The sequence below is a fragment of the Gobio gobio genome, assembly GCF_949357685.1.
Source record: "Gobio gobio genome assembly, chromosome: 4".
NCBI lineage: Eukaryota > Metazoa > Chordata > Actinopteri > Cypriniformes > Gobionidae > Gobio > Gobio gobio.
Genome location: NC_137100.1, coordinates 45,525,276 through 45,544,024, shown reverse-complemented (window position 1 = coordinate 45,544,024; position 18,749 = coordinate 45,525,276). Strand labels below are relative to the sequence as shown.

At 36.8% G+C, this 18,749-nt stretch overlaps 3 protein-coding genes across 8 annotated transcripts; 2 read left to right on the top strand and 1 right to left on the bottom strand.

Moving 5' to 3' along the window:
* Positions 1-405: 405 nt before the first annotated feature.
* On the top strand, positions 406-6,674 carry LOC307125162 (uncharacterized protein). The gene is made up of 8 exons (XM_079814812.1): positions 406-1,296; positions 2,212-2,444; positions 3,844-3,970; positions 4,053-4,136; positions 4,299-4,510; positions 5,202-5,277; positions 5,710-5,931; positions 6,164-6,674. The coding sequence occupies exons 2-8, from the start codon at positions 2,395-2,397 to the stop codon at positions 6,227-6,229; spliced, it is 837 nt and encodes a 278-aa protein (XP_079670938.1). The 5' UTR covers positions 406-1,296; positions 2,212-2,394; the 3' UTR covers positions 6,230-6,674.
* A 3-nt stretch (positions 6,675-6,677) lies between these two features.
* ccdc117 (coiled-coil domain containing 117) lies at positions 6,678-10,752 on the bottom strand. Of its 6 annotated transcripts, none has more exons than XM_079814808.1 (6): positions 10,543-10,752; positions 9,597-9,816; positions 9,442-9,492; positions 9,103-9,369; positions 8,794-8,940; positions 6,678-7,810 (listed from the first exon to the last, which is right to left on the bottom strand). In XM_079814808.1, exons 2-6 carry the CDS (start codon positions 9,737-9,739, stop codon positions 7,561-7,563), a joined length of 858 nt encoding a protein of 285 aa, XP_079670934.1. In that variant the 5' UTR covers positions 9,740-9,816; positions 10,543-10,752; the 3' UTR covers positions 6,678-7,560. The 6 variants fall into 6 exon arrangements, with proteins under 6 accessions (XP_079670934.1, XP_079670937.1, XP_079670932.1 ...); XM_079814811.1 differs by having other exon boundaries at positions 9,442-9,489; positions 10,543-10,660; XM_079814806.1 differs by lacking the exon at positions 10,543-10,752 and adding an exon at positions 10,344-10,501.
* Positions 10,505-18,698, top strand: tcn2 (transcobalamin II). Its single transcript, XM_079814805.1, has 10 exons — positions 10,505-10,838; positions 11,077-11,131; positions 13,328-13,511; positions 13,710-13,879; positions 14,939-15,091; positions 15,457-15,629; positions 15,713-15,887; positions 17,321-17,501; positions 17,627-17,745; positions 17,873-18,698. Exons 1-10 carry the CDS (start codon positions 10,836-10,838, stop codon positions 17,932-17,934), a joined length of 1,275 nt encoding a protein of 424 aa, XP_079670931.1. The 5' UTR covers positions 10,505-10,835; the 3' UTR covers positions 17,935-18,698.
* The last annotated feature ends 51 nt before the right edge of the window (positions 18,699-18,749 follow it).

Sequence of the window (18,749 nt, the reverse complement as noted above, 5' to 3'; positions counted from 1 at the left end):
AAGCAGTCTGAACGATATGTGCTCGTCTTTTCAGTAGGGTAAAGTATTATTGATTACATATATGATTATCAATTCCTTCTCAGGAGCAAGAAATTGAGCAAGTGACATTACAGTTAACCAAAAGCCACAAAGAGGAGCTTCAAAAGGTAAGATTATGTACTCACTCTGAGACTTATCACATATTATTCAGACATAATGTGAAATCCTGAATCTGTTTGGTTGGAATGTGTGAATCCAGATGCGTCAGCAGGCGTCAGCTGCTCTCAGTGCACAAGCTCAGACCCACAAACAGAGCTTGGACTCCTTACACAACTGTATCCAGGTCAGCCGTCATAGCGTATGCCCTTTGTATCTCACAACACTGCAATTCAGTCTTACATACACATTCACCTCTCTCTCTTTCAGATGAAAGATGAGGAGGTAAAGAGGCTAAAAGAGGCTCTAGAGCAGCATGAAGAGAAGATGAGGAGGCAAGCAGAGGAACTCAGAAGACAAACTCAGGAAAAGGTTTCCTCCCGGTTGTCCTGTTTTACAGTGGCTCTGAAGAGCTGATGACAGTTCTGTCAGGACGACTATCGTCAAAGATGATTGACAATTAGCATACAGTTTGGATTGGTGGTATGGTTCTGTTCTGGGCGAGAACTCCCTGTGCATTCATGCAGCCTAGCATAGATAAGAGCAGGGAGAGCAGCAATAATCCACCTAGGGTAAACAGAACAGAACCAACATAATGTATTGCAGATAGCCAATATATGTCAATATTTAATGTACAAAATAATTCAGGGGAATCAGAATACCAAATCCTGACTGGACGAGAGGAGGAGCTGGGGATGGAAGAGGGTAATTAGCTCCAGAGAAAAGGCGATAGCTGCTTATAGTACTGAAGGAGCCTATATATCTATGCTGTGATAGACATCGTATTCCTATAGGTAGCCGTGATCAGCTGACAGTCGGCTGATGCGAGCTTGACTAATGTGACCTGCCAGAACTGACGCTACGATTAATATTTATCAAGGAAATTAAGTTTGGCATTAACTTTGATGTGGTTCTCCGCTGTTTAAATTCTTGTTCTCACAAAACAACCAGTGCATCTCTTGTCATCTGAACTAACAGATTCAAAAGGCTGTGAAGCGAGAGGAAAGGAAGTGGGAGGAACAGCAAGAGAAGGCTCTGAAAGAGCAGCGTGGGACTCTGGAGCAGCAAATAGAGGAGGCAGTGAAGAGAGGGAGAGCAGAAGTGGAGAAAGAGAGAAGGAACGCACTGGCCTTACAAAGTAAATTGATTGAGCTTCAGAAAGTGAGTGGAATCAGAAGTCGTCTTTTTATTCTTTACATTTACAGTAAATGCTGAAGGAAAACGGATGCAAAATTTGAATAGATTCATATGGATAAATATATAATAATAATAATATTGATATATATTATATATATATATATATATATATATATATATATATATATATATATATATATATATATATATATATATATATATATATATATATATATATACAGTCAAACCAAACATTATTCAGACACCAGATATAATTTTTACTAGTGGGTGCAGGACACTATAGTTAATTTATGCTTAATTTATGTTTTGCTTAAGTGTTTTTTCTTTAATTGCTAATGCGACCTTTTACACCACAAACTGAACAAAATGAAGCATTGCTTGGTAATTGGTTGACCTAAATTGGTATTATCTAATTGTGTACTTAAATTTAACAGCTGACAGCTGATTGGTTGATTGTTTACATACCTTTCAATCAGTTTTATCTGACTTTATCAAGATTAATTTGTTCTGACACAGTTTAACTCATATTTTCAGTTATTGTCATATTTTATTACCATTTCCTAAACTATAGCGAATAAACTGTGATAATGTGAGAAATGTTGAAGGTGTCAGAATACATTTTGGTTTGACTGTATATAAGATGGGAATTACAAAAACGATCTAAAGAAAAACATTCAAACACATTTCAATAATGAGAAATTGCAGAGAATTTGTGGAAAGATAGTATTACTTTCAAGGCGCTTTGCCATGCAAGTAATTTCACAATGCAAAAATCACTGTGGTTATAAATATATGTCTTAATATTTTTTAAGCAAAATATCAATTCAAGTTTTTTTTCATTCTGGAGTTATATGTAACTTGTGCAAATGTATCAAAGCTGTCCTCAGCTCTTTACTTTCTGCTGGTTTCTTGTTACAGGAGGCAGAGAAGGAGGCGGTATGTCTGAAGAAAACTTTGCAGCGCTCTGAAAGGGAGCTTCAGGAGCTGAGGACAGCTGTCATCGAGAAAGACCAAAAATACCAGAGAAGAACAGCAAGACACGAGCAACAGAGCAGACGCTGGGCGCAGGACATACACGCTGAGTGTGTTTCCCTGCAGGAGATGCTTAAACACAATGGCTTGACTGTTGAAAACAAGCACTCGTCAGAGAGGTGCGCTCACTTGTGATATATACAGTACCCTGTGGTGCTCATACACACACAATTATATGCTATGTTACGTGTTAAAAATGTGACTTCTGCCCCACACATTGTGCATTGGTCCTGATTTGGGAAATGCACCTTCAAATCCAGCCTATGCCATATCCTGATTTCAGGCATAGCATTATGACCACCTTCCTAATATTGTGATGGTCCCCCTTTTGCTGCCAAAACAGCCCTGACCTGTCGAGGCATGGACTCCACTAGACCCCGGAATGTGTGCTGTGGTATCTGGCACCAAGATGTTAGCAGCAGTTCCTTTAAGAACTTTAAGTTGTGAGGTGGGGCTCCTTGGATCGGACTTGTTTGTTCAGCACATCCCACAGATGCTCGACTGGATTGAGATTTGGGGAATTTGGAGGCCAAGTCAACACCTCAACTTGTTGTTGTGCTCCTCAAACCGTTCCTGAACCATTTTTGCTTTGTGGCAGTGCGCATTATCCTGCTGAAAGAGGCCACAGCCACCAGGGAATACCGTTTCCATGAAAGGGTGTACATGGTCTGAAGCAATTCTTAGGTAGGTGGCACACGTCAAAGTAACCTTCACATGGATGGCAGGACCCAAGTTTTCCCAGTAGAAAATAGCCCAAAGCATCACACTGCCGGCTTGCCTTTTGCCCATAGTGCATCCTGGTGCCATGTGTTCCCCATGTTAGTGACGCACCCAGCCATCCACGTGATGTAAAAGAAAATCAGGCAACCTTCTTCCATTGCCCCGTGGTCCAGTTCTGATGCTCACGTGCCCACTGTTGGCGATTTCGGCAGTGGACAGGGGCCAGCATGGGCACCCTGACTGGTCTGCGGCTATGCAGTCTCATACGCAACAAACTGTGATGCACTGTGTTTTCTGACACTTTTCTATCAGAGCCAGCATTAACTTCTTGAGCAATTTGAGCTACAGTAGCTAGTCTGTTTGATCGGACCACACGGACCAGCCTTCACTCCCCACCAGCATCAATGAGCCTTGGCCGCCCATGACCCTGTCGCCGGTTTACCACTGTTCCTTCCTTGGACCACTTTTGATAGATACTGACCACTGCAGACCGGGAACACCCCACACCCCACCCCACGTCTAGCCATCACAATTTGGCCCTTGTCAAACTCACTCAAATCCTTACGCTTGCCAATTTTTCCTGCTTCTAACACATCAACTTTGAGGACAAAAAGTTCACTTGCTGCCTAATATATCCCACCCACTTCACCATAATGGTCTAAATGTTATGCCTGATCGGTGTAGAGTAAAATTTTTTTTATTTATAGCATTTCAAATATGCAGTCCTTTAATTTTATATTATTAGTGACACTGTATTGTATTTTATGAACATGCATATTTTAATTTGTTCCGGTTCAGTCCTACAGTGAGTGAAACTCTCCAGACCCTGCAGTCCCTCACAAAGGCCCTACAACAGCTTATTAAAGATCTAATTATTGAGCTCAACTCACAGAGACGTTCTGCACTGCAACTCAGCCGAGAAAAGGTAAAAGAAAAGTTACAAACAAAATACTCATCAATTCACAGCAACTCATGGGCTGTGAGTAGACGCTGCTTATGTGTTTCAGGAGCAAGAACTAGGTCTGCAAAAAGAGCAGTTGATGGAGGAAAAAGAACAAGCACTGGCTACTCTAAAAGAGAAACTCATACAGGTATACTGACACACGCACATACAATATGTACGATTTATTATAAATCGCAAAAGCATCTGAATGTAAAATGAACACTGTGAGCAAATAAGTAAATTGCTATAAATGTATTAAAATCTTTATGGTTTATGTCTCGTTTTGTTCACTGATGTGTGTAAACTTAAGGAGCACATTGAGGAAATGAGCAGCCTATCTCGAGCCCAGCTGCGCATGAACAATGATGATACAGACAGACTGTGTGTTCATCTGCGCAGGCAGCTGCGGGCTAAAGATGATGAGCTCAGACAGGTGCAGAACAACATGGGACAGTGGAAAGACCAAACCACTACAAGACTCGCACACAAATTTGAGCTGGAGCTTAACGCAGAACTGGAGAGGTGCGTCATACGTTTGGTCCTTAGGGGCCATTTACTCAACACTGAAAATGGAACGATTTTTATGCGTTTTGGTCATTCATTTACACAACAACAGTATTTTGGGGGCATGGAAATGCACACTTTTGAAAACATTTTCAAAGTGCAAGTTTTTGAAAACGATATTGTTATCGCCTCTGTGTAAACCACAATAACAAGAATTTGTGTAATAGGTGAAATCATGCGCATGCGTATTACGTGTTCAGTGTGTAGGCCGCGCAGTATTACTTTGTAAGTGATATCGGCAACTACTGGCCTGCCATGCATAATACAGCGTTTTCGCGTATCCGCGTGGAGCGTTTTGACAATGGTGTTGTCTATATGTGAAAAATGCGAAGGAAATTTTTTTCAGTTTTTAGTACATTATTGTCATGCAAACATGCAGTTAGTTAACTACCTTTCATATAAAGTAAGTTGAATGATAAATAGGTCAGGATTCAAACAAAAAACATATATATATATTTTTGTTTGAATCATGTTAAAACATGTTTTTTTTCTTAAGTCATGTCTCATTGAGCCTATAGCTAGAACCGCCTAAATAAATACATGAACAAATGAATGACACCACTGTAGATTATTGGCTACCATAACTCGTACAAAAATAACATTCATAACCAGTTGGATTATCCTTCTTAACCTTTACTGTATAAAACAGGAAGGTTCCAAAGCCCAGAGCAGAGCAGCAGAAGAGATTGGAGAGACTGGAGAATGAGATGAGACATCTGACTGGGGTAAATGCCAGTATTGTTTTGGTATTAATTGTATACTATTATAGTATTTTTATTAATATTTTTAAATAGCTTTTTTTATTATTAGTTTAGCTTTCATTTATTTTTATTTTTAGGTTTTAGTAATTTTCAACGGCAACATTTCTCATTTTCATTGACGTTTTTCATCCAACATTTGTATTTTGTTTTATTTCAGTTTTTTTTCCCAATGAACAAAAACTATTTTTAATCATTTTTATTAATAGTTTTAATAATTAAAAAGCAATGGTGCTATCAGGCTGCTGGTATGAATATCAGCACGATTACTCATATTTTGGAACAACAGCACCCTTGTGTTATATTGATTAAATATACACCGAAAACATACTTGGAGTCACATTTGCATGTTCACAGCATGATTGTAGTAGAATACATGGAAAGTACATCTCTCTGCAGCAATGCCGAGAATACAACGAATCCCAGTTGGCCTCCACTGGTCTTCAGGGTGGCACAGATTTCCATAACTCCAGAGTCACCCAAGACCTGACCTCATATAAACTGCTGCAGCATCTCCAGAGCCGCATCCGGCAGATTCAAGCAGAGAGACAGACACAATGCCCCAGCCCAGTGAAGTGGGACAGGGATCCCAGGGACTTGGGCGGCTCTTATTTGGACATGGTATCAACTTATCTCAAATGATCATAGTTTAAAGTATTTTGCTGTTGTATTTTAGTATCATTCATGTACTATTATATTTTTTATTTATATATTTACTTACATTTTCTGTGCCTTTGTCTTTTATTTTTTTATGGTTCTGTTTAAGATTAATTCATTATTTCTGTTATTATTATGTGCAATACATTTTCAAGAATGCGAAAGCATGCTTAAAAGCTTCTCATTATCTTGACAGATTGCTCCATCCCAGGAAAGCTATAAGACAGAGGAGCACCTACCAGCAAAGACCATTTCCAGTTAACATTTACTTTCAGCTCTCTTATTCTAGAATTTGTTCATTAAATAGTTGATTTTACAGGGAAACCATGTTTAAGAAAATAACTTAGCACCACGTTTGTGGAGCTCATAAGCGCTGTTCATGGTCTAGATGGACAGAACTTAGCACTTTATTGTAGGTGAATGTTTAATTCAGATGTGTTAAAGATCAAAGGATGAACTTTGATATTAAATGAACAGAATTCTTGGACTTAGAATTCTGCTTGAGTTTGCTATGAAATAATGAATAAATCTAGTATGTAGCTAACAGAATTTACAACTGTTACAAATAACTGTTGCACTTGTGTATTGTATACTTTGCAGTATCTGAATTTAATAGAACTAATTATTGTGATTGATTGAATTGTCAGTGACAATTCATGATGTTGTACGAATGTTTTTACTGCATAAATAAAATGTCCCAAGCAGAGAATTATAATGCCAAACTGATTTTTATTGAAAACCAAGCCTGCCTTTGTCTGATGTGGTCAATATTTACGAATTGTATGACATCTGCCAAAATGTATACAATCACAAAAAGGTCAAATTAAACGTTTAAACAATAATTTAGGCCAATGTTTAAACTAAATGCAAAATGGATTTACAGCTTATTTCATTGTTGTTCAAGAATTACAGCCAGACTAATAAATGCCATTTGTTCTTTACCTAGATAAACTGAGCCAGGTAATATGATTTAAATATGTATACCCATGCATCTCACCCAATAATTATTTTTCGGTCTTTGTAGAAGGTTAAACCAGCTGCTGTCTCTGTATATCCAGTTCAAGAGCACATGCAATCTCACTCAAGCTAGAATTCCCTACATAAAATTCATCAATCATTACTTTCCATAAAAACAGCATCTTGAAAAAACAATAATGGACACCATGAAGAAACAATTAAAAGAAGTTTTGACCAGTTGGATGTCTGCTAAAAAGAAAATATTACATATAACAAATCAAGTGCTCTGAATCTGTACACCGAATACTAGTACACTGCAATAATACTAGCTACATAAAAACAAAACTGAAATAGTCTTGCATTGTTAACCAGTAATGAGTTTGAATGTGCAAGGCGCAGAGCTATCAACAGAAAACTGACCACATTCACATATGAAACTTCTCATTTTATCTAGTGCAAATATGGTCCCACCTACAAAAAAAGTGCAGGTTGAAACAAAATACATGGCACAAGAAAAATTCATTTGTGAGCATTGTGAAGTGCTTCCGTCCCTTATGGTAATTCCTCATTTGCACTGATGAAGTTCAAAGCTTATTTCACACAAAGGGTCAGATAAAGTACTCATGGAATTCCCTTTTATAACTCCATGTCTTCCTCTCCAGAGTTGAGGAGTGCAGGGCTGCTGAACAGGGGGCTGAAAGTCTGCTCATTGGTTGTTGTAAACTGGGGATGGGATGGGGGGTTGCTGGTAGATGGTACATGGGTGGGAGTCTGTCTGTTCACTGCCAGCTGCTTGCGCTGCTGTCTTTGTAAAGAGTCCTTCAGCCTCTGGGTGAGAGGGTCCTCTGGGGGGCGCCATACCACCAGTTCCATACAAGAGCGGCCCCTGCAGAGGTGAGTGAAGAAGAGTGTGCTAAGCGCTGGATTCCTGTACAATGAGCTCAGTGCTGTTGGTAGAAACTGATGTTCTACTGCTGGTTTGAGAACATTTCTGCTTGGGTTTGTTTCCAAAAATGATCCATACAATATCATATAATCTACTTTGACTTGTTTCAGTTGTTCTTAATACAGGTCCCTTGTCTTATTTAGATGGTTTAAAAGATATTTTTCAGGAGTGTTCAGTACACCAAAAATTAACCCTTTATACATCTTTTTTTTTTAAATCATTATTTGAATTTACTCTACCGTTCAAAAGTTTGGGGTCGTAAGATTTTGTTTTTGAAAGAAGACTCAAAAATACATTAAGACTAATATTTTGAAATACCTGTTTTTTGTATTTTAATACATTTTAAAATATAATTTATTTCTGTGATGGCAAAACAGAACATTTATTATTATTATTATCATCAATGTTGAAAACAGTTGTGCTGCTTAATATTTTTTGTAGAAACTGTGATGCATTATTGGAAATCTTTGATTAATAGTACGTTCAAAAACAGCGTTTATTTGAAATTGTTTTTTTGTAACATTATAAATGTCTTTACGGTCACTTTTGATAAATTTAGTTTGCCTACAAAAACTATAAATGACTGCAAACTTTTGAACTATGTATATATATTCTAAATGTAAAGGATTATGCTTAGATGCTTGAAATTAAGCTAATGTATACATTTCTTTATCAACTAAAATTTAAAGGATGAGTTGATGAATCAATCAAATACTTACTTTAGCTGGACAATAACTTTTTTCTAGAGCTGATGTACAGCCAAAACAATCTCTCTTCCATTCATTTCCTATTATCACTGTAAAGCTGCTTTGAAACACTGTTCATTGTAAAAAGCGCTATATAAATGAAGGTGACTTGACTTGAATTAAAGAGGGGGGGGGGGGGGGGGGGTAGGCATGTAAACCTGAAAATAATATACCCACACTGATTGTGCTACCATATGGGGTAGAATGTCATCAATCCCACGCTGCAGCCCCTCCCTTAAGCTGTCGGACATCACCAGCACTGGCCTGCGCTGAGCCGGTTCTACATCCAGCTCTTCTTCATCACTATCATCTTCCAAAGTTATCCTGTAACACATAATCAGGGAGACTGCCTATAAAAACTGCAATCTTTAAATGGAGTATTTTAACCTTCATACATCTAATTTCTGATCAATGACTTAAGCAGAGATACAACGTGCACATGTACAGTGTGAAATCAAGCTAATGACCTCTTTATTTCGGTCTCACCTTTCTTCTATCTCCTGCAGTCTCCTCTGAGCGGCCTCTACCTCCATACCTGAGCCTTCTGTGGGTACTCTGGGTAGTTGAGAGGGAGAGGGTGCGACAGTGAGGGACAGACTCATCTCGTCTGTCCTGGGTCCAGTCTGCAGTTGAACCAGGCTGGTCTCAGATGAAGAGGAAGAGGTGGTAGAGTCCGCAGGCCATCTGTGGCTCAGTTTAGGACTTGGATACTCACCTGCACCCATCAGTTTTCTCCGTTTGGGGCTGCAGCTTCTGTAGGGGAAAAAGATCATGTAAAATCCACCACTACATATAGCAAGTATCACTTGTAAAAAATGTACTCACTCATCATCTGTCCTTCTCCTTTGTTTCCTCATGCATCTTCGTTCCCAGCTTCTAAGTTTAAACGTGCAGACATATAATAAGAGTGGCTGTCTTCATTTGATTGCATAAACAAGGACTGCATAACAGCACAACAAGACAATTAATAGGCTACTTACGTATTTGGCATTGATCCACCAGTCAGATGGTGTGAGCCTCTGGTTGGCCCACTAATTGTGACAAAAACAGCTTCACTGAAGGGTGCATGGGGGGAAAACATCATGAACTCCAGCTCCCTGCTTCCTGACCTGGTGCTCTGCATCGGCCTCCTGGTAAGAACAAGCTGAAGACATTAGAATAAAATAACTGCAGTCAAGCAGTGGATAGAAGATGAAGAATCTGGAAAACAGAAAAATGAATAACTTCAGAACAGGTTCTGCAGATGTTCTTCTATACATGGTATGAGTTATACTAGTCTATGGGTATAGTAGGTAAACTCAAAGCTTTTACCTTTACCATAAAGATATTTATATGTGTACACACACACACACACATTACTATTTATATGGAAAGTACACTGCTAACCCAGTCAAAGTCGAATAATGAATTGCTTTAATTAAAAAAAAAAGAAATTCATAGTTAGTGAGCTAACTAGTCACTAACTTAGTACATTTATGTTTTCCTTCACACCGTAGGCCATACCATTGAAATGCGAGTCATTTGTATTCTGTATTAGTAAACATTTATTTCAGTTTTATCTGTAATTATCTAAGATAATTTCCCATGAAATGTGGTGACATTCTGGGTAAGAATAACTTGAATTGATCGCTGCCTGTAGCTTGCAACATCTTCTGGTCTAACGTTACGCCCCACAACATACACAACAACACCTCGTCAGTTCTTTCATTAGGAACACAAACACTTACCTTTCACACGCTCACAAAATGGAATATGTTTGGAATATGAAAAAATGTCTAAAGACAGTTTGCATTAGAAGTTGCAAAAACCTGGATTTACGACGCTTTTCTGGAACAGTATGTATGCGAGGGTGCATGGAACTTGTAGTCCATTAGTTTTGTAGTTCTTTAACCGGAAGTGAACATAAATAACCGTAAACAAACTCACGTTTGGTAAGAGAGAGAAGAATTTTCCTTGCTGGTACACATAAAAAAAAACTTAAAAAAACAACAAAGAAGTGAGAACTAGACAACTAGACTAGTTCAAGACAACAAATTGAGATTGCAGATCATTTAGAGCACAGGTCGACAAGATGTTGCAAAACTACAAACTGTAACGTTAGATGAGTAACTAATTGGAGAAACTCCTCCTCTACTCACGGTCATACTATTTTAGTAAAAGACCCAGTAACGTTAGTTCATTTTAACTGGATTCAGCAGGACACCTTACTTTGCCTTAAAATGGTAAGAAGCACCTTGACTAAAGAAATTTAATCTTTCGTTAATATGATACAGTAGCCTACTTCTTAACCACAAAACTCAATAAAAGTTAATAAATAAAAATAAATTAGTATACTGTTAACAAAATATATTTTTTATATGTTTCGCGGATTAGCGTCACATTTTGTGATTAATGTCAGTCTGATGGCTTACTTCTGGTAATTCAAATTTCACCGGTTGTCTGTACTGTTTTCAATCTCAGATTACTCTTATCATTGTGAGTGGGCTGCTTGCACTGGCTGTTGGAAAACCGTGTTGTAAGTAAGACTTAGTACGACTAATGATTTACTTTTCCAATTCTTTATATTGCCTGAAATGGCGAATGCCCTATTGTTCTCCTTTGGATCCCCTTAGGCTTAGGGGAATAGATACTGCCTAGTATCTAAAAAAAAACAACCTATTTTTTAGATACTAGGCAGTATCTATTCCATTAGGTACTACTACTTTTCACTACTACTAATTATTACTAGTGCTTATTCTTTAGGTACTAGTACCTTTTAAAGATACTAGTACTTGTTAATTAGATACTAGTTCTTATGTATAAGATATTAGTACTTATTTCAATAGTGTGTAGCATTTAATTATACTTAAGGAAAAATATAACTAGTTTTTTAGTTTACTTGTAACTTTTTAGACCAAAGATATCGTGAACTAGTACTTTTTAAATTTATATTTCTGCTTAGTATGCTAACAATACATTGAATATTAATGAACCAACGGCATACGAGAGAGATTAGACAGGAAACAGAAATAAGGAGGTGGCTCTAGAGGTGTTATGAATTAATTTTTTTTTTTTTCATTCATGTTACATATATGAATTATTAGAGACACTGACCCTTAAGAAACAGTGCAGAAAACAGTGAATGTACAAGCAAATTATTTTCACCAATAATAAGACCAGCTCTGATTTCGCTTCTGTCTGATAGAAAGAATGGCTTGTACATTTAAGAGACGCATCATTCTTAGTGTGTTGCTTTTTATTAACATTATAAGGGCAACATAAACCTTTTTTTATCATCAAAGGGCCACACTATAAATATAAATTCACAAACCATAGCAATGTTTAGTCTTCTTTAGCTGAAACATTTTGAGTATGCCTATTTTACGGATAAAATGACTCTAATTTTGACATGCCTCTCATTCTCAAGCACATATAAATATTAATTAATTTTTAATTTAGGGAAATATAAATACTCTCCAAAAGGCACAATCTCCTGTGGTGGATGTTGTGGATATTGTGTTTGTTTGGGTGGTGGGTATTGTGGTTGGTGTGGATGAACCCATTCATTGCTGTCTGCAGTTGCTGCAGTACAGGATAAGAAATCTCTTAGGCCTTATCATTTTCTATCACTTAGAATAACAACATATAAAACAACATAGGTTTATGTAATTTTATAATCAAATAATAAATTCACAATCACTTGAAAATGACCCATAACATACTGTCACATGCAGTTTATTTAAATTATCTCATGGATGTGGTGTGTGGTCATAGTGGCACCGTGGCCTATTCAAAGACTTTGACCTGGTCCTTTTATATTTAACTGCTTTAAATGCATTAGCCACCATGCACAGTTTCCTTAAACCCACTAGGGTGGCGGTGGCACCGGAGCCTGTCATCGCTGCTTGCAGCTATATTTTTAATTTATTTATTTCTACATTTTTGTCAATGTAATGTTGACTTGTGATAGTCATGTGATGGTGTAATAATAGAAATTGCGTCATTGCGCAATATGGTGAATTCAGGGTGATTGGGACATTTGGGACAAATGTGTCCCAATCACCCTGAATTCACCCCTACCCATGTCCTATTTCTACAGTAATACCTTTACATAAACTACTGTATCAGTAAAACAGCACAAATGATGGCCATAGATGGTAATTACATGGTAATTTAATATATACTAAATAATTACAATATTCATATCCTAATCAGGTATTTTTAAAGAATGCTATAGACTACTATATGCTATATGTCATCAAGAATAGTATTTTTGTGTGTGTTTTTTGTTAGTGTAGGTTCCGTTTTTTTAACATTTAGTATTCTCCATAATAACCCAACCTATAATGTCCTCCAGTAACCTATAACTGCACTATCCAATTTGATTTCTGTTTGTCCTTTTTGCAGAAGCTCTGCTCAGAATACCTGGAATCATCTTACTCTGTTCTTTGCCCTCTCTTTTGTAACTGTAACAATTCTAAGACATAGCTATTTTTATGGGTTGTGTGAGTAAAATGTCACTCTGACACAGTATATTGCTGCGACAGCAGTGGACATAATCTAACTAACCTAACTGGCACTTTCAATTAGCAACAGTGGTGAATGAGGACACTGTGATTAAGTCAAAGTTTATCATAGTCTGTTGTTTTATAATTATAGAACATTGATATCAGTGCATATTACTGCATTTAATTAATGTCTTACTATGTATGTTCTCTGTATCACTGTTCAGCACCAGATCACAAGGCTCTTCTCACGTCCCTCAATCAGCAGCTGCTCCGCTCTGTGGAAACACGAGATAACCAATCCAATCCCAGTGTGCACATCGCCCTGCGGCTCTCAACACACCACAACCTAGCTAAAGAGAGCGAACATCTCAACCACCTCAAGACGGAGTTTCATGATGATATTGAGAAGTATGGAGCATATTTACGCAAATTTTGATTACTTGTGATTTTCGTGTGTATAATCCTAAATAATATTAAGTTGCTTCAGGAAGGATTGTCAGTGTAGTGATAGTGTTGTGTGAGAGTAGTGGAAAAAAATGATATTGTTCCATTTCAGCATATTTTTGTTCTAATTGCGTCATTACTATTCCAAATATCTGCCTGTAGATCTCTCAGAAATGGTGAGTTGGTGGTTGGCCGTCTTGCCCTGTACATCTTGGCTTTGAAGTCTTCCTGTCATGATCTGCAGAGCGTATATCTCAATCATAATGAGATGAGGGAGCCCGTCCTCACTCAGCTTAAGAAAGAAATGGCGGAAGAGCAACAGAACATTGCATGTAAGAGCAATTTTTTGTGATACACTACCATCAAAAGTTTGGGGGCTGTAAGATTTTTTTTCAAGTGTGTCCGACTGCGTCCTGCAGTACTACAAACCACACCCCTACTACAAGTTATGCCCCCTACAATAAAACAGCCAATTAGGGAGAAGCCATCAGAGCCCCTCCCTTCTGGAATCACTGATGTCATCAATAGTACTTCTTCTATTTCGCTTTCTTTGCTTTGTTAGGCGTGACTATCGCCTCCTAGTGATAAGGCATACAGCTCTTGCATAGACCCGCAGAGGACGTAAGTCATCCTGTTTGTTTTTCCTCAGTTTTTAAAGTATTTTAATTATGAAACTCTACAGTAAATAATTTTTAGGGTAAGGTTTAGGGTTGGGGTAGGATTTCCATTTTGTAGAAATAAATAGTTTTTATTTAGTTTTTACTAATAGCTGTTATTTCATACTTCATAAGATTTGAAAGCAATATAAGTTAGCCATACCAACATTTCATACATAAAACAAAAAATAAATTTACTTTTTTTTAGTAGGCGTTACTTGTAGGGGCATTTGTAGTACTGCAGGATGCAGACAGACTCCTTTCCAAGGTTTTTTTTTTTTTATGTTTTTGAAAGAAGTCTCTTATGCTCACCAAGCCTGCATTTATTTGATCTAAAATAACAACATACCGCAATATTGTGAAATATTACAATTTTTAATAAATGTTTTCTATTTTAATATATTTTAAAATGTAATTTATTCCTTCAGTGTCACATGATTCTTCAGAAATAATTTTAATATGCTGATTTGCTGCTGAAAAAGCATTTCTTCTTATTGAGAACTAAGTTGAAAACAGTTGTGCTGTGTAATATTTTTGTAAGAAACCATGATACTTTTTTCAGGATTTTTTGATGAATAAAAAGAACAACAGAACAGCATTTATTTAAAATATAAGTCTTAAGATCTTTACTGACAATTACATGTATAAATAATCTTACTGACCTCGAACTTTTGAACAATAATGCATATGTAATTGTGTTCTAATTCTAATTTTAACATGAGTTCGTTTCTGCAGTCAGTCACCGTCCAAAGACCAACTACTACCAGTACTCTCTGGGCATTCTGGCTCTATGTGTGAGCAGTGTTAGAGTCAGCACACATGTCAGCCACAAGCTCATCCATGCTGTGGAACATGGACAGATAAAACACGGAGAGTCCTTATGTGTCGGTGAGTTTTTTTGGCCCAGTAGTCATTAATAAGGTTCATTTAAAGGGATAGTTCACCCAAAAATGAACATTCTTACCCACCCTCATGTCAATCCAAACCTGTATGACTTTCTTTCTTCTGTGTTACACAAAAAAGGATACAAAATACCATGAAAGGGTCCTGTAGAACTATGTTCCAAAACAGTCAGAATCTCTTCCTTTGTGTTTCACAGAAGAAAGGAAGTCATCTGACTTTGGAACGTCATGCATAAATATGGAACAAACTGCATAATTTATTGGACACTATTATTTATTTTCCTTTTGGTTAGATTTAAGGAAATATATTCACATGTGCTAAGGTCTCTAACTATTCCAATCACCCTTCAGACTCTCATGCGATGGCAGGCATGGCCTTGCAGTGTCTGAAAAACGAGGGAACTGCTGTTAAAGATACTGCGGAGCTGGACAGGGCTCTTGCCTCCATTAAGAAGAGGCTTCTTGACTCTAAGAGAGCTGACGGGCACATGGGCAATGAGTTCAGCACGGGATTGGCAGTGCAGGTAAGAATAATGATATGAAATATTTGCCTTAATAAAAAAAGCCTTTTTTGAGTGGCAGGTTCTCATGGTTCTCCGTCTCACAGGCCTTGTTGGCTATGGGCAGTCAGATGGAGGAATATGCTTCTGCTATGGACGCTTTAAGGGCAGATGTTAAGAAAGGAACATACCATAACCCTATGGCAGCTTCCCAAGTCCTGCCTGCCCTGCACCAACAATCTTATCTTGATCTGAAGAACAAAGAATGCCGCAATGAGGATGGTATGTACATCAGACATGCAAGCTCAATGAAGTATCAATCGGCAGAATTGTGCTTGCAGGCAAATATTTCCAAATATATACAGTATATATACACCTCTGGAAAAAATTAAGAGACCACTGCAAAAAAAAATAAAAAATACATTTTTGATTTATCAAAGCATTTCTTTCAAATTTCAAATAAGAAATATTGTCATTTAGAGCATTTATTTGCAGAAAATGACAACTGGTCAAAAAAGCAAAAAAAGATGCCATGCATTTAGACCTTGAGTAATGCAAAGAAAACAAACCAATTCTAATGTTTTTTTCTATAGTTATGTTTATTGAATTTTTATTATAATACTCATACAAGACATCACCAAAACTCAAAACAAAAAGGAACAAAAATAGCTCAGATTTGTATATGAAACAGGACTACACCATAATGAAAGCAGATTAAAACACGTTTCAAAAAGATGAATAAGACAAAAAAGGTTCAATGTCAATTGTCAATTACAGTATTCCTCATAATATAATAGGGCAAAGACGAGTTTCCAAATAGTCCAGATATGGGGTCCAGACTTTATAAAACTGGGATGTTTTTTATTACATAGGTAAGACGCTCCAGTGGAATCAACTCAAAAATAATCTTATGCCAACCTTTAAGAGATGGAGGTTTTTTTTTTTATTGATCCAATTAAGTAAAATATTTTTTCTGCCAGCAAAGGATAGAATATTATACAATATCTTATTAGCAGATGAAGCAATGCGTCCATTAGGTATACCCAACACTCACAACACCAGTGAGACTGGGTCAAAATCCAACGGAATATTAAAGATCTTTTCCATTTCCCCCAGCACCAAAAACCAATACCTTTGCAGTCTGTTACATGACCACAGACACTGTGTTAAAGTACCTATTTCAGAGAAGGGTTCAAAAATGCCTGCAGTTAGGGGAAAAATGGAGTCTATTTATCATTTTAAATTGTATTTATCTTGTATGTGTACGAATACTAATGTTTTAACTTAGGAAGAGTTCAGGAATCAATATTTGGTGGAGTAACCATGATTTCCAATCACAGCTTGGTCAGTCACATTGCTGTTGGGCGACTTTATGCCACTCCAAAACAAAAATTCTAAATTCAAGCAGCTTGGCTTTATTTAGCTTGGCTGGTGACCATCTGTCCTCCTCTTGCTTACGTTTCAGAGGGTTTTTTTACTTATGGAAAAAAGGAAAATAAAGTTTAAATTTATATACAAAAATAAGTCATTTTTTATCACAAAATTAGTGTTTCATTTTCATATTAAACAAAGTATTTTAGAATATTTCAATGCTATATATTCTATACAAAATATCTATTTAATATTTTTAGTACAGCATTTTAATTTAACTTTTGTGTTTTTTCCCCTCTCCTTTTTATTTTCCGTGCCCTCCTGGTCCGATGTTCCTGATTTAGACACCCTTACTATTGATGCGGATTCCGTTTCGGAAGTTCTTCCAAGTCACGTGCAAGTGTCTCTACAGGTGGAGGTTATTAAATCAAATGGTGCATCATCAGTGTTTTCCATCAATGTGCTCCGTGGCTCCTCGCTATTTGAAGCCCTCAACCTTCTCCAAGGCAAACAGACTGGTTTCACGTGAGATGCTTTATTTCAAATATATTGTCAAAACAATTTAGGCAAATATTTGTTTGCTTTTTTACCGTATTACTCATTTTTATGGATTTTGTTTACGAACAACCCTTTTGCTCTCTGCATCACAGCTTTAGCACAGAGGACAGTTTGTGGGGACCCTTCCTCAGTGCGGTCAATGAAGAACAAGCACGTCAGACTGATCGTAGATACTGGCACATCTCCTCAGGTGGCACCTCTCTGACGCAGGGTGAGAAACAAATAGTTTACACAAAATTAGGCGTAACAATGCACATGTCTATAAAAATGACTGTTTTATCATTTCAATCCCTTTTGTATACTAACATTTAACTCTAATGCTGTGCTTTTCTCCACAGGTATCAAAGACTATAAGATTGACTCAGCTCAAAGCATCACCATTAAGAACACTGGGTACTGAGTCCACCGCTGGATGCAAGGGATGAATGGGAAGAAACCATAATACGTTTATGAATTCTATTGTTATGATTGTCTTTGATTTGATTTGATTTTCTTGTTATAAACAGATATCTGTTTGATTGTTGCCTCACTTTGTCTTAATGTTTAAAGGGTCATGAAAACAACAATCAGAACATATCAATGTAGTATGTATTTTACTTAGAAATGTAACACACAAATATCTTTTGAAATCTAACATATATTTGTATGAATCTGCAGCTGCTACCATTTTAGGTGAACAAATATTAAAAAAAATATTACAATTATTTAAAAAATGTGTGGTTGCATTAAGGTGTTGAGAGGACCGTATCTCACACAGTGGAGATAAAATGTTTATTGTAGCACATGGTTGCATGTAGTTGATAATGTTTCTTTTTAACTTAAAAAAATGTTGTGTAAAATAATATTTGCTTCATAGAATGAATTTAATAAATGAAAGTGGGAATCTCATGGTTGCCATTTAACCCCAAATCAAAAAAAAGAAGCCTAAGACCACTAGGACATTTTGTACTATCTAAAACCGTTTTATAACACCTGTTTTGTCATTTTCTTTTTTCTTGTGAATGATTGATTAATATAATATAAACAGAGCGACAAATACTTATATAATGTATCATTGAAAATATATATTTATAATTTTTTTCACACTGTAATGGGTAAAATAATGTTATTACAAAAGCATGTTTTTTTCTTTTTCTTCTAAAAGATAAATATGATTTTTGGGTGAAATAAGTCATGACATGTTTTTAGCTAAATTCTCAGCTAACGTGCTAATGT